The sequence below is a fragment of the Pelobates fuscus genome, chromosome 2 (genome assembly GCF_036172605.1).
Source record: "Pelobates fuscus isolate aPelFus1 chromosome 2, aPelFus1.pri, whole genome shotgun sequence".
NCBI lineage: Eukaryota > Metazoa > Chordata > Amphibia > Anura > Pelobatidae > Pelobates > Pelobates fuscus.
This window is the reverse complement of record NC_086318.1, coordinates 378,748,988-378,765,061: the sequence shown is the minus strand read 5'-3', so window position 1 is coordinate 378,765,061 and position 16,074 is coordinate 378,748,988. Positions and strand designations below refer to the sequence as shown.

The 16,074-nt window shown below is 38.4% G+C and overlaps 1 protein-coding gene across 1 annotated transcript in view; it reads left to right on the top strand.

The window, feature by feature from the left end:
* USP34 (ubiquitin specific peptidase 34) overlaps positions 1-16,074 on the top strand; it is a 132,457-nt gene that overhangs the window by 33,992 nt on the left and 82,391 nt on the right. Inside the window, exons 3-9 of the mRNA XM_063443750.1 lie at positions 3,257-3,701; positions 11,289-11,339; positions 12,455-12,604; positions 12,840-12,907; positions 14,414-14,606; positions 15,668-15,729; positions 15,972-16,053. Of these exons, the coding sequence (XP_063299820.1) occupies positions 3,257-3,701; positions 11,289-11,339; positions 12,455-12,604; positions 12,840-12,907; positions 14,414-14,606; positions 15,668-15,729; positions 15,972-16,053 (1,051 nt within the window). The remainder of the gene's footprint in view (positions 1-3,256; positions 3,702-11,288; positions 11,340-12,454; positions 12,605-12,839; positions 12,908-14,413; positions 14,607-15,667; positions 15,730-15,971; positions 16,054-16,074) is intronic.

Sequence of the window (16,074 nt, the reverse complement as noted above, 5' to 3'; positions counted from 1 at the left end):
CCTCAACTCTATCCATGTTCTTCACCTGTTGAATCTGTTCTTTCAGGACTGTAGGATCATAATGTTTCTCTTTAAAAAATGACGTCAATGTGTTTGCTTGGTTATCAAATTGATGGGGATCTGTACAGTTCCTCAGCATTCTTATATATTGTCCTTTTGGCATGTTGTTGATCCAAGGGGCATAATGGCAACTGGTTGTGTCAATGTAACTATTGACGTCAACCAGTTTAAAAAACGTTTTGGTTTTAATACAAGAATCCTCTATATAGATAACCAGGTCTAAAAAAATTACATGGGAGGTACTATATTCACTGGTGAGAGTGATATTTCTAGAATTGTTATTTAAAAATTGAAAAAATGAAGTAAGGTGCTGTTCTCCCCCCCTCCAAATAAAAAAAATATCATCTATGTACCTGCGAGTCGACTGTCTGAATACATAGACAGATTGTTACAACCTATAGTCACTTCACGTCCTACCTATCTTAAGGACTCCTCCCATCTCATCAGAGAGTTACAAAATATAACATGGGAGGAGGGTCACATATTAGTAACTTGCGATGTTAATAGTTTGTATACTATTATTAAACATGACCTAGGATGTGACTCAGTTAGACACTTTTTATCAGATAGTTTAGTTCCAGAAACCCAAAGAGATTTTATTATAGAGGGCATTTTACTCATTTTACAGAATAATTTTTTTTGGTTTGAGGGTTCTTATTTTTTACAACTGATTGGGACTGCGATGGGGACCAAGTTCGCACCGGGTTACGCAAATTTGTTTGTCCTTCTGGGAGGAATCTTTCCTCTCAGGGGATGTACCTTGGAGTGTGAACTTGGTCCTCTATCGCAGGTACATAGATGATATTTTTTTTATTTGGAGGGGGGGAGAACAGCACCTTACTTCATTTTTTCAATTTTTAAATAACAATTCTAGAAATATCACTCTCACCAGTGAATATAGTACCTCCCATGTACATTTTTTAGACCTGGTTATCTATATAGAGGATTCTTGTATTAAAACCAAAACGTTTTTTAAACTGGTTGACGTCAATAGTTACATTGACACAACCAGTTGCCATTATGCCCCTTGGATCAACAACATGCCAAAAGGACAATATATAAGAATGCTGATGAACTGTACAGATCCCCATCAATTTGATAACCAAGCAAACACATTGACGTAATTTTTTAAAGAGAAACATTATGATCCTACAGTCCTGAAAGAACAGATTCAACAGGTGAAGAACATGGATAGAGTTGAGGTATTAAAACCTAAACCAAAGACAGATACAATAAGTAGGGATAAAGAGTATGTACCTTTAATCTTAGATTATAATACCAACTCTAAACAAATTAAACACATAGTGAATAAACACTGGCATATTTTAAAAACGGATGGGGATCTTAAAGATATCATGGGTGAGAAACCGAAGGTTATTTTTAAAGGGGCTAAAAATATTAAAGATCACTTGGTTAAAAGCTTTATTAATTGCAAACAGGGAGACAAGAATGTTTTTAACCAAAGACCAGGTTTTTATCCATGTAAAATGTGCTTACCGTGCAAGAATACTACTTTTAAGAAAGATACACAGAGCACGTTTAAATCCTATGTTACAGGAACTAGTTTTAAAATACGCGATGTTGTCACATGTCACTCCACTAATGTGGTGTATCTCCTCTGGTGTCCCTGTGGGCTCCAGTATGTCGGCATGACCACTAGAAGCCTAAAAACTCGCATTATTGAGCACATGGGGAACATACGGAGGGGATACACTAAACATAGTGTGTCAGCACATTTTATTGAATTCCATAATGGTGACACTTCTCTCAAGTTTATGGTTATTGGGAAGAAGCGGATGAATTGGAGAGGAGAGGATAATGTTAGAGGGTAAATGGATTTTCACTTTGGACACTATGTGCCCTAAAGGTCTCAACATAGATTTTGAGTTAGTCCATTTTTTATAATATAATATTTTATATATTTTTTAAATATTATATTTACATTTTTATATTAATATCTTTTCTTCTAGGACGTTTCCTCTCCCTTCCACATCCCCCTGAGTTACATTTCTTCTATTTTATATATGATGTTTTTTATGTACCTATATTAACATATTTTGTATTTTATATTTCTATTCCGATTTATTTATTCACAGCTTACTCAATTTGTTTATTTATTCTACGATATTATTGTATTATTTGTTTGGGCAAATGCCCTCTTTCAATATGAACACTCTCTGTAGTCAATTCCACCATGCCAGAGTGTGGAACGCATGGTGGAACACAAATACATCACATGACCGCATCCAACCGGAAGTCACATGTTTTTTAAATAAAAAAAAATAAAAAAAAATTTTTTATTTTTTTTTTTCAAAACCGGAAGTGATATGGCTGGCGGGATTTCTGAAGCACAGCTGGATGCAGTTGGACTTATCAAGGGGGCTACTTAAGCCCTGAAGGTTCTCCAGGAATTTAGCACTGAGGAAGGCCCTATCTAGGGCTGAAACGCGTTTGCACTTTACTGGACTTTTTACTGGGACTTTCATTTGGCGGTATTGTTGTTTTGTGTATATGCTGTGGTGCTTTGCTGCTTTTAATTTTGGCCATTATTGCAGTACCATACCACGCTGTATTTTATACATATATCTGCCTATTTTTGTCCTATATTATTATTTTAATATAATATTTCATCAATTAATAAACCCTTATTTACTCTTGAATTCGTGGAGTCTGGGTCTTCAACTGAAAATTATCGAAAGCCTGAATAGGCACCCGAGAGCGAAGTACATAGAGCCTAAGAGGCTCCATCCTTGTGAGTTCAATCCTCATATGATACAATTGTTTGTTTTTACCTATATGGAAAACACTATGTATGTCTCATTTGTTTTACAGATGTAACCACCATATCTATATCTGCAATAGGTGGTATATCCTTTTTACTCTGTATATTTTTCTAAGTGGGTGTGAATTATTTTAATAAACAGAAACAAAAGTGATTTAACTCCTAAATGGTGGAGAATTGAGCAGTGAGACTTCAGGGGCATGATCTATACACCAAAACTGCTTCATTAAACTTAAGTTGTTTTGATGACGATAGTGTCCCTTTAATTAAAAACTGTTAAAAATAAAATCTTGTTATATATATTTTTTTAATACAGCATATTTAAGCAACCCTTCTCTCATAGTTCCTCTTCAGTTGATTAGCTGTTTTGATCCTCATTGATTAAAATCATCTTCATATTTATGTTTCCCTCAGGCAATGTCTGTGCTGCTTTAAGGAGTATAAACATTTGGAGATCTTTAACCAAGTGGTCTGTGCCCTTATTAACTTGGTGATTGGCCAAGTACAAACCTTAAGGGACCAGCTATTGAAAATTTGCACTACTAGCCCAGACCCAAACTGGCAGGATGAGAATAACCCATCCGAGGAGCTGCTGAATGTGGAAAAGGATCCCCAGGAAGAGGAGGAGGAGGTGGATGAGGATGGGGGACATGCAGAACCATGTAATTCCCCTGAGAACAAGTCACAAACCTCAAGGACGTGTAACCTGACAGAAGAGGAGTCGTTGAAAAGCACTGACCTGTCTAATTTATGGAGTACTGACGAAAAAGAAAAACTGTTATTATGTGTGGCAAAAATCTTTCAGATTCAATTTCCTCTCTACACTGCTTATAAGCATAACACACATCCCACAATAGAGGTATTTCTACTTGATACTGTTTATGTAACGCATGTCAGAATCTCAAATTGAATGTTTTTATATATTTGTTATAAAGAATTTGGTTCAATTTGGTGCTCCAGCTGTTGTGGACTGCTTTACTCATGATACAAAGTTATTCTTTTTTTTATTGGCTGAGCATATTAAGAAGAGTAGTTCACAAAAGCTACAGTACCACAAGTTGTTTATCTGTGCATTGGGAGACCGTTGCATGTATGTGTTTAGATCATAGCTAGAGATGAGCAGATGTATATCAGACCACAGTTCATGTGTATAGAAGCAGTTGCCCTCAGAGATCATCTACTTGCAAGATTTGCTTATAGCTTCCAGGGACACTGTCTTTGATGTATCTCTAAGCTTTGGATATATTTTTCAAATACAGAGGGTGAATGTTCTTATCAGTAAATGCACCCAATACCACATTGCCAAGTGCTGTGATGATCATGCGACAGTGCTGACGTGGGATTCAAAATAGTTAGATGCCTGCACAATCAAGGAAATAAAAAATCTAAATCAAACTTCACAGATTTCTCTGAACAATATGGTGCCCTGGCATTCTCTATACCGCACACGTAATGTGCACTTAATTTGGTAGTTGGATTTATTGAATAATCCGCCTAATGTTATAAGCTGTCTACTCCGTAATCAGGATTTATTTTTTCCTTCTTCAATCTGGACTTCTGCTTTATGTTCTCAGATTGTTATCTGAGCAGATTTATATCCATGCAATATGTTTTCTTAAATTGTTTAACTTCTTATTATATGCATCTGAGACATTTTGTAAAGAGAGATTTGTGACGGGATCAGCACTTTCAACTAAGATTAGTTTACAACTAGGCTTTATTGCTCACTACATGTCTTCTCTTAAAATGAAGGCTGTGAATGACGAGAGAAAGCTAGGTGTCAAATACAAGACTGTTAAATAAGGCAGTGAATTATAGAGCATAGTTTTAATGCTGTATTCAACTGAATTGAGTGTAAAAGTAGACTATTAGTTTAACCGCTCGTTAACAGTAATGTAAATTTGTTGCTAAAACTCTGATCTTGCCTGAGTGGGTACAGAATGTGACCCTTCTCTGATGGATGTTTGGGTGTTTGGTAACACTGCCTGATTTCTGGGCATGCAATGCTGGACAAGTTTAGAAAAGTTAGCGCTTTAGGATCCAAATACAATAACTACAGATTACAGTTAAGTGAGTAAACCTTTAGAACTTTTCATTAAATTTAGTGCTTGAATTGCTCACCTCAGGTACACGTAGCTTCCCTTTTGCTGATCTCAAAAACAACTCAAAGCCCCACTATTTGAGCTACAAGAGGAAACTTGGTGGGTGGATTTTGCAGCTCTGAACCCCAGTTAGCAAACATGTTCCTGAAATACGCTACCCAGGAAAATATGAGCTATGGTTTGGGTACTTTTCCTGGAGAACGTTAGTGAGGCACCAGATAGTGTATGATGTCAAACTTTGACTAGCTGTGAGACACTTTATAGGACAACTGTCACCCCAAAACGATTGAGAGAAAAACTCATCCCTATCTCGTAGTATATGACTGGATCCTTCAACCATTTACATACACCTTGGGTCAGACTGTTTGAAAACCAACAATTAGTCTCTATAGTCTTCCCTGCCCGCATGGAATGAAGCGGGAAAGACCATAGAGACTTTTGTTTTTTTTAAACACTGTCTGTCCCACGGTGTATGTATATGGCTGAAGGATCCGGTCATATACGCAAAGGGACTCCAGACTCCTAAAGCACTTTAACTTGCTGGAAAGCTTTATGTGAACAGTGTGTCCTGTTTTTTGCAAAAAGTGCGTATATCAATGGAAACTGGCACATTAACCTGGTTACACTGCCCTGGATTTCACACAGACCGCAGGTTCTGTTACTTCCTGATTTGGTTAGCTTGGTGGAGCTAAACTCAATAGACAGGGTATTGCTCAAAGCACCTGTCTTGTAAAGATTTCTCCTTGTGCTGCATTGGGAAGTCTGTGATTGGACAGCCCCAGAAAGTCTGGGCGAGGATAGAAGGGGAGGGGTGGCTACAGACGAGCTTTTTCAGTTTTTGCATGCTGTGTTTAGATATACCCCCAATGGAAAAATGCATGCTTAAATACATGCATGGTTTAATTTGGGGTATACTTACAAAACAGTGAGTTTTATTTATTTTGTATTTGGGCAGTGGATTGTCCCATTTAAGATAGGCATGTGTTGTTTTTTGTTTAACATATACATCCTTTAGAAAAAAAAAAAAAAAAAAATTTCCTTATGTTAAAACCTGATGAAATTAAATCTTATATTAAAAATAGTTGAGTGTTGTCATTTAAGGGGATCAGTTGTTTATTTTTGCTGTGATAGCAGAGATTGCTTCTGGGAATGCCTTGCTCTTTTGCTTAGCACACTTAGAGCGCTAGGAGGATGTCTCTGTTGCTTCTTCGTGATACTGAATATAAGGAGATGCAGGGTACTTCTGGTGCTCAAAAGATAATTGTCAGGCTTCTAAATTTCTAGGTATATGTGCCAAGCATTACTGGTGTAAACAGTTAGATTTCCAAATCAATAGCATTGTATTGCTTATCTCATGGCAAATAAGGTGTTGAGCCATGCTTTTGATGATTGTGAATGTTTTTTTTTTTTTTGTTTGTTTTTTTGTTTATACATGTATTCATTTAGTTTATCGTTAACCATGTGAGCTTTGAATTTGGACATATAGGCTGTTGAATTTCTCAGCAGTTGTCTTTTTCTGTGGTTGAGTGCTGCTAGCCCTGTGATAAATGTCACAGCTGTGAGATTCCTTCGCAGGTAATCTAAAAGTAGACTCAAGTGTGAACAAAACGGCTCTTGTGTTAATCTGTGTTAAAGTGAATTTCAGACTAACTCTTTATTTTCTTCTTAGTAGGTGAGATGTCTTATATTATGAACTGCAGGCATAATAGCTCTTTAAAGGGGCAGAGTAAGCAGCAACAACCACTACATGTCTGCATTTCCCATGCCCCCCGTTTCATCCACTCTGGATGACATTGATGGGCTTAGAGTGAGCATAACCCTTTTATCACTCTCTGCTAATCACCACCAGAAAGCTGTAGTGCTTGTGTTGCTTACAGGTGTGCACTCTATATTATTTGATGCTAAGGACATGCAGTTCCGGCTGTTGCGAGGAAAGGTTTCCTTTTTTTTTTTTTTTTTTTTTTACATTTATTAAAAAAATATATATTTTTATTTTAGCCCTGCTGAGAGGATTGGTGCTGTGCAGGGCTGAACTGGCCTCTGGTGGGCTGCTGTAGCTCTTGTAGGCAGCTCCTCACAATGCATAGGGCTGCAGGCCGCTGGGATACAGTGTAAAGTCCTATCCCATGACAAAGAGAGCATGGGACAGGCTGCACACCCACTCCTTAACAACCAGTCCGCTGCTGGTAATCTGTGCTGTGTGTTTATTGGTCAGTGAGTGATTGTGTGCTAGTTAGTGTATATCCGTGTGCAGTCAGTTTGTGTATGGGTCAGTGTATGTTTATGACAATTGGATAATCAAAAGCACACACACACACACACCCAGCGCACGCACACACACACACACACACCCAGCACACACTGGCAAAAGGGGAGACTATGGGATGGCAGAGGATGATACAGGCTAATTCACAATTTGCTAAGTAAACCCAAATGGCAAAACTGTGGCTTATTGCCTCTACTGTTCCATCAAATAAAATGTGTGAAAATTCTGACTTTAGCAAATAACTGTCAATGTGTAGGGCTATTGGCAATGACTCCATCTTGTAATTGATATTATTTGTGTCAGGACAAGTAAATTGCCATGATGAACAAGTAGTTTGAGCTACCGCTTTAATTTCTTGGACAAGTAGATTAACAAAATATCCACACCCATGTTATTATTTTGCCAAGTCTTAGTGGTATGACAATTAATTTCTGTTTTGATCAGCTTTGGCTGTCTCCTTTTATGATTGCTTGGTTTTGAGATGGGTCACCAGTTAATTACATTCACTTGTCATGCCTTCCATCACTTTCTCACAACCTGTTACCTACCATTATTTTTTTTACTTGTATAGCGCCATCAGATTCTGTAGTGCTGTACCATCACAGTCACTCTCTTACTTCAGCCACTTACCTAGTCACTTAAATATTGCTTCGTAGGGTCATTCTTTAAAACCCGATAATATTCTCTGTTACCCAAAATATTCATAGCTTCCTCAATGTAATCATTCCTATTTAACAAAACAATTCCACCTCCCTTATCCGCCCCTTTGATAATAAGATCAGGGTTATTCTTAAGACTCTTAATGGCTAATAGCTCCTGCTGGTTAAGATTATTAGAACTATTTTTCGATTTGTTAATAGCGCCACAGCGCAAACATAAATCCTTAAACTCCTTCAAGACCAAATCATAAAACAATTGAATAAACTGTCCCTTATCAGCCTGTGGATAGAAAGTAGAGGGGGCCTTCAACCCCGATGAGATGTTAGCTTCAACGATACGCATAACATCCATCTCCAGTGATGGCAAATCCTGCTCCTCCAATAGAGAAAAAAGGTTATGGAAAACAATTTTATCTTGTGGATTATGGAACATCCTTGGACATTCTGTGGTACCCACAGTTTGCTTAATATTAAATGACCTCAGAATCGTGAGCTTCCTCACAAAATAATTAAGATCTTTAAAAAGTTCGAATATCTTAGGTAGTCTATCAGGTGAAAATTTCAACCCTTTATTCAGGAGAGACATCTCCCCGGGGTTAAGGGTGTGCGAGGATAGATTAAAAATGCTTTTGATTACAGGCACCTCACTTTGGACGGGCTGTCTACCACAAGACTCAGGCAATCATTTGGTGACAGGAGGCGTGCGATCTTTAACACCACTGATAGCACCCCGCCAGGTCCCAAAATGGCATTTAATAAACGGTCAGGGGTCAAACAGAAAACCTATGCAGAAGTAGCGAGGAGCAACTCGTGGAGGGAGCACCCCTTACAGCCTGTGTATAGGAAGAGGGCTAATGATGGGAGATTTTATAGCTCTCCACGACCAAATAAGCATACTAAACAGACTAGGTCTGATAACCCTAATTTTATTCCTGTAACTGATGGTTCCCGTTTCACATCTAGGAACCAAGTGACGTCTGAGGCAAGGTTCCCACCTACACAAGAGTTGGGTGCCAGACCTAAGACGTCCCTTAATAGGATGAACAGGGGTAACTCGGAACAAGAGGATTTTTTAGAGAGAGCTCCAGCTGGGGCAGCAAAGACCTTTCCATTATTCAAGGCTGCTCTTTCCAAAAAAAGGGGTGCAGTACTAGAGGAAGCAGAGGATGTGGTAGACAGCCCGTCCAAAGTGAGGTGCCTGTAATCAAAGGCATTTTTAATCTATCCTCGCACACCCTTAACCCCGGGGAGATGTCTCTCCTGAATAAAGGGTTGAAATTTTCACCTGATAGACTACCTAAGATATTCGAACTTTTTAAAGATCTTAATTATTTTGTGAGGAAGCTCACGATTCTGAGGTCATTTAATATTAAGCAAACTGTGGGTACCACAGAATGTCCAAGGATGTTCCATAATCCACAAGATAAAATTGTTTTCCATAACCTTTTTTCTCTATTGGAGGAGCAGGATTTGCCATCACTGGAGATGGATGTTATGCGTATCGTTGAAGCTAACATCTCATCGGGGTTGAAGGCCCCCTCTACTTTCTATCCACAGGCTGATAAGGGACAGTTTATTCAATTGTTTTATGATTTGGTCTTGAAGGAGTTTAAGGATTTATGTTTGCGCTGTGGCGCTATTAACAAATCGAAAAATAGTTCTAATAATCTTAACCAGCAGGAGCTATTAGCCATTAAGAGTCTTAAGAATAACCCTGATCTTACTAGTCACTTAAAAACACATTCGCTGAATTGCATATATTTACCAATCCAATCACATGCCTACCCATACCCACTCTTACCTACACTATTTTTTTATTATGCATTCCCCACCTTCCTGTTCACATTCATACACACCGTGTCACTTACACCTATCTGCCCACCAAGTCATGTAACTCCTCGCAGACATCAACCTATTTTGTCCACCAACAGAGATTCACCTAAATAATTATCCACACATCAACCATTTCCTACATACATAATGCACGCTTATGTGTTATGCATGCATACATATTATTCAGGCACTCATACACAGGTGCACACACAAATCATAAATGTGTTCCAAACATCTATAAGAAATCTGCATCTTTTGGCTAGTTTCGGATGTTGTCAATCGGAAGTGGTACCACCATCTGGTCTATAATCAATACTAGTGAACTTTTCCCAGTATTTTTCATGAATATTTCCTATGATGCCATTTATTGTGAATGGGTTGGGGATTATAAAAGGAGCAGATGTATAAAAAGAGGGGAATGCGACATGGAAAGGAAAGGGCAAGTGTAACTATATCCCTATATGGCCCTGAAAAGTCCTGCACCCAGTTGTTGGTTACACTTTGCTCATAGGGTGAACAAGACTTGTCAGGTTGTATTGCAGCTAGGGATAGACCGATTATCGGTTTGGCTGATATTATCTGCCGGTATTACAGATTTTGGCAAATATCGGTATTGGCCACTATTGATACCGATATTGCCGATAATGTGACAGGTGGCAGTGGCCTAGCGCATACAGGGCTGGCGCGTTTCATAAGGTGGAACACGCGGCCGCGTTAGGGTGCTCCAGCTCTGGACGCACAAGAATAGTCACCGGCAGGAACGAAGTGTCAGGGCTCCCCCTACCAGTCACTCGGTGTAGCGTGGTCGAGTGGAGGAGAGTAAATTGCGGTACAGAAGCTTCTTTTTCCTGTACCTGGCTGGACTGACTGGAAGTGTCCACTAAGAGAGCACTTCCTGTCAGTCCGACCGGGTACAGGAAACAGAAACGTTGTTACCGCACTCCACTCCGCTCGTCCACGCTTTGAGCGAGGTAATTAAGCACACCAGGGAGGGCAGAGGACCACTAAGGGGGGGGGGGGGCGGGGGCACTAAAGGACAGGAAGGGGAGATAAACACTAATGGGGGAGGGAGGGGAGAAAGGGGAGAGGTGCACTAAGGGACAGGGAGGTGAGGGGAGAGGTACACTAAATATTCTTTTAAACATAAATACTGACTGGCATGTATATTTTGTGCATTTACCACTTATTAATAATTAAAAAAAAAAAAAAAATTGCAAAAATAATAAACATGTTCAGCTAATAGTAGATTTGTGTAGAAATGTTGTTTCTTTATTCAAAATAGTAAATGTACAGAATATCGGTGTCGACTCTAGAAAATCCATATCAGTCGTTCCCTAATTGCAGCCCTGCCAAGGCACAGGCTGATGAAGAGGTTCTGATTTAAGTATTGGTGTTATTTTATTCTCCAAGTCATCTGCAGTATCTAGATAGGTTGTGCTGTTCTTGGCAACTAAAATATATATCCTGTCATATAATATGTATTATGGGGTAGATTTTGTTTTTGAAGGTGGTGACATTGCTTATTTTTTTTAAATCTTCTTTTGTTTCTAATGGTTTTACTCATGTATTCCTTTTTGCATTTTCAGGATATTTCTGCTCAAGAAAGCAATATACTAGGGGCCTTCTGTGACATGAATGTAAGTCTGAAAGAGACAACTTTTATGTAGTTTGTAAATTCTTCGTGTATCTTGCTTTCCTAATCAAAGTTTTCAGATACTGGACTACAGAGACAGCTTTATGTTCTACTTTCCACTATCCTTCCTGCTCTCTTTGTACATTATCCTATGCTTGTACCATGACTAATTAAAAACAGAATTGCAAAACTGTAACCATTGAGGCCTATATTTGTTTTAAATGAACACTGCAATAAAGTTATATAAAAATAAAAATCTGTTCTATCTTATCTTTCACATACAACAGCAGCTACCTTGACTACTTCTTGGTTTTACCAGCCTATGTCAATCTCTGGCCCATTATACATAGTAGAGAGTCCTTCTAGGTCCTGTATTGATTTAGAAAGCAGCTGTAATTTTATTACTTAAAGGACCACTATAGTACCAGGAAAACAAACTCATTTTTCTGGTACTATAGTGCCCTGAGGGTGGCGCTGAAGGGGGAGGATGGGGTTAATCCCTTACCCTTTTCCCGGTGCTGGGGACTCTCCTCCCTCTTCTGACGTCCCTGGCTGAAGAGCCGAACGCGCATTCAGCCAGTCTCATAGGAAAGCATTCTTAATGCTTTCCTCTGGACGCTGGCGTCTTCTCACTGTGAAAATCACAGTGAGAAGCGCGGAAGCGCCTCTAGCGGTTGTCAATGAGACAGCCACTAGAGGCTGGATTAACCCATAGGTAAACATAGCAGTTTCTCTGAATCTGCTATGTTTACAGCAAAAAGGGTTAAACCTAGCTGGACCTGGCACCCAGACCACTTCATTGGTCCTTTAAGTAGCAGCAATGTTGACATACACATCACAAGGCTCTGTACATTCCCCGTAGAAATGCATTGATTCAGTGCATCTCTATGAGGAGACGCTGATTGACGCAGCTTTTTGCCACGCATGCGTGATAGCCTACCAATGCTTTTGTATGGGTAAGCATTGGATTGGCTGACATCATAAAGTTTGTTAGCCAAAGGGGCAGGGCCTGCTGAGACAGACCCGCTCGGTCTGCTGTGCAGATTCTTTAAAAAAATGTATAATAGTGGACCTTATGGTTGAATTTAATAACTGTGCAATTATGTTTTGCTTTTTCAGGATGTGGAAGTACCTTTGCACCTTCTTCGTTACGTGTGTCTGTTCTGTGGCAAGAATGGACTGTCCCTCATGAAGGATTGCTTTGAATACGGATCTCCTGAGACCCTTCCCTTTCTAATAGCTCATGCATTCATTACTGTTGTATCAAATGTAAGCTATTTTTATGTTCTGCCTAGAATCAAGTTTTGTTAAAAAGGACATTCCAAAGCTAGAGTTCTGTCTAAAATTTTCACTTTATTTTACAATGACTGTGACAAACTTGATATCACTATTGTGAACTTTAGGTAACTTTACTGTGACCTCTAGGTTTGTCTTATAAACTACATAAGGTAGCAGATCTAATATTTTCTACAGTGCTGAACACGTTGTTTGTTGTGTGTTTTAGATTCGAATATGGCTTCACATACCTGCTGTAATGCAACATATAATACCTTTTCGAACCTATGTTATAAGGTACGTGTGTGCTATATTTATTTTTCTGTTGTAACTTAACTTAATGTTTTTTGTGAGAAAGCAACCAATAGATTTGATGATGTTCTACAATACTCCAACATGATACTTTTGATTTAAATTTTTATATGGACACTAGGTAAACAATTTAGATAATAGAACAGGGAAGGCATACATATGTTGGCATGTTTTCTTCATGTCCATCTCCAGTAACATTCTCATCACCAAACTTACAGAATGTTAATTTCCAAATAGAGGAACCAAAGGGTTTGTGCCAAAAGTTAATGGACTCTTTTTTTATATTCCTGCTGTTTGGATAGACCATCAATATTCTCTCAACTTTGTAGTCGGCTCAAGAAACACGATGAATGATTGTTACTAAAGGGACATTCCAGGCACCAATACTACTTTAATGTATTTGGTAGGCCTTGACCTCCATAATATGCCGTAATGTTTAGCATGTGCAAATCTTTATAGTTTTTGCATAAAATAAATGTTTTGTAAAATGTTGCCCCATAATCCTGCTTCTTTAGCTACATTTTCTCACTCCAGAAAAAGACTTGTTAAAGATATGCACACAGCTCAGCCACTGACAGTACTGAATCTGAACGCCAAAACATCCTGCATTAGAAGGAATTGATACCCAGGGATTCATATAGTAGGGATGCCACTACCTGTTGGTATTTTTGTTGTTGTTGTTGTTTGCAGCCAGGTTGTAAATTAAAAGCAGCTTACTCAGTACCGTTGACGCTGAGTTGTGTACATACATTTCACTGTAGGCGGGGTGGGGCATGGAAAGCCAGCGATGCTCTTTCAGTGTTAAACTACTGCAAAAATAGTTCACACTACTCAAGAATGGAGAATCCTGATTACTAGGCACAAGTGACCAACATCGAACATTCACACCCATCTGTTCAGCATTACACAAAAACTGTTTGCTCTACTCCCACATATCACCAACCATACCTTCTCCACCACATCTTTGGAAGAAGCCACTATATTTCTACACAATGTGCTACCAGATTGGGAGAAGGTCTCACCGGGCCCTTTGGACCATTCTTCACTTATCCGCGAGGAACAGTGATTTTCAAGGTTGCATCACTGTTTGGTTCCAGTTTCTGTATATAGCTTGGGCCCAGTTGGCTTCTTGGTTGTCTGGTTCGCAGGACCCCTTGCTTACAAAGGAACTTTATGACCGCGTGAACTGGGATGGACAGAGTCCCCTTCTTAACTATTACTCTACACTACACCACTTCATGGACCGAAGTATCGCCATGTAATTGAAAACGTTAAGTTTGTGTTTTTCTGATGTATGACCATAACTAAGTAACAGCTCATTGTCATGGGTTAGTGAAATTTAGTGAAAGAGAGTTTGTAACTGCCATTTAGTTTAATTTTCCCACGCTACCTAACTTGTAGATGCAATATAGCAGAGAACAGGGATATTGACACGGTCAGCACTGAAAAGTTATACATTCTAATAATTCAATGTATTCCTTTCAAATGCAGGTATTTGTGTAAACTGTCAGACCAGGAACTTCGGCAGAGCGCTGCCCGCAATATGGCAGACCTGATGTGGAGTACGGTGAAAGAGCCATTGGATACTGCTTTGTGCTTTGACAAAGAGAGTCTAGACTTGGCCTTCAAATATTTTATGTCCCCCACACTAACAATGAGACTTGCTGGCCTAAGTCAAATAACGGTAAGCGCTGGTACTACTGGCATCAAATTTGTGTTTTCCACTTTTCGAGGAAAATCGATATCTTTATGAAAGCTGAAACCCATTTTAGCACATGATATAGGTTGTTAAAAAAAAATAAAAATAACACCCCACCCCACCCCACAACCCCCCCCCCCCCCCCAAAAAAAAAAATTAATGTGTTTGAGAGGGGTGAGAGAAAGCCATTAAAATTCTGTTATCAAGAGGGACTCCCCTGGGAAGCCACTCCTCTCTTGATTATATGATTTATTACCTTGGTCCAATTCAGTCTTTCTCGCTGAGAAGCATTGAGAAACTATGATGCATATACAGCAATAGCCACCCTCTGGCATTCTGATGCTTCTTCGAGGGATGCATTCAATCCAGTACTTCTATGTGTCATGCTTTGCATGATGATGCGTTTAAAAAAAAGACATCTCGGGTTTTAGGGAGGAGTGCCTACTAGTGCCTGGCTGTAACCTTCTAGAGGCATGTTCTTGGCAAAATGTAAACATAGCTGTTTCTCTGAAACAGCAGTGTTTTACATTTCATGACATCTATGCATCAAAACCACTAGATACAAATGAAGAGATTGTGGTGCTTAGTGTCCCTTTAACATGATGTGAGATATATATATCTATATCTATATCTCTATCTATATCTCTATCTATCTATATCTCTATCTATCTATATCTCTATCTATCTATATCTCTATCTATCTATATCTCTATCTATCTATATCTCTATCTATCTATATCTCTATCTATCTATATCTCTATCTATCTATATCTCTATCTATCTATATCTCTATCTATATATATCTCTATCTATCTATATATCTATATATATATATATCTCTATCTATATCTCTATCTATATATATCTCTATCTATATATATCTATCTTTATCTATCTATCTATATCTATCTATCTATCTATATATATATATATATATCTATATATATATCCTGCTATCATATGATCTTTATTAAAGCATTTTTTAATATATTCATTTAATTTTACCTTTAACCAATTCTTAATTTAATTGATTTCTCTTTGTATAGAATCAACTACATACATTTAATGATGTCTGCAATAATGAGTCTTTGGTCTCTGACACAGAAACGTAAGTTTAAATATATTTATTTTTGTGTATTTTTTGGTTTTAAAGGCAGTACTAACTCTCAGTAAGTATTTTTTATTTTGTGTTATTTTGTGTGAATTTTAAATGTTGGCAAAGTCTTTATGCTGGGAAGAGTACAACCTGGTTCTATAGCTGCATTGCTTGCTCTCACACAAATATTTGTTTAATGCAAATATAAATTTTTTGTTTTAATCCATTTTACTCGCCTTCCCCCAATATGACAGATCTATAGCAAAGGAGCTTGCAGACTGGCTTATCAGCAATAACGTTGTAGAACACATTTTTGGACCAAACTTGCACATTGAGGTGGGTTTGAATGAATGAAAA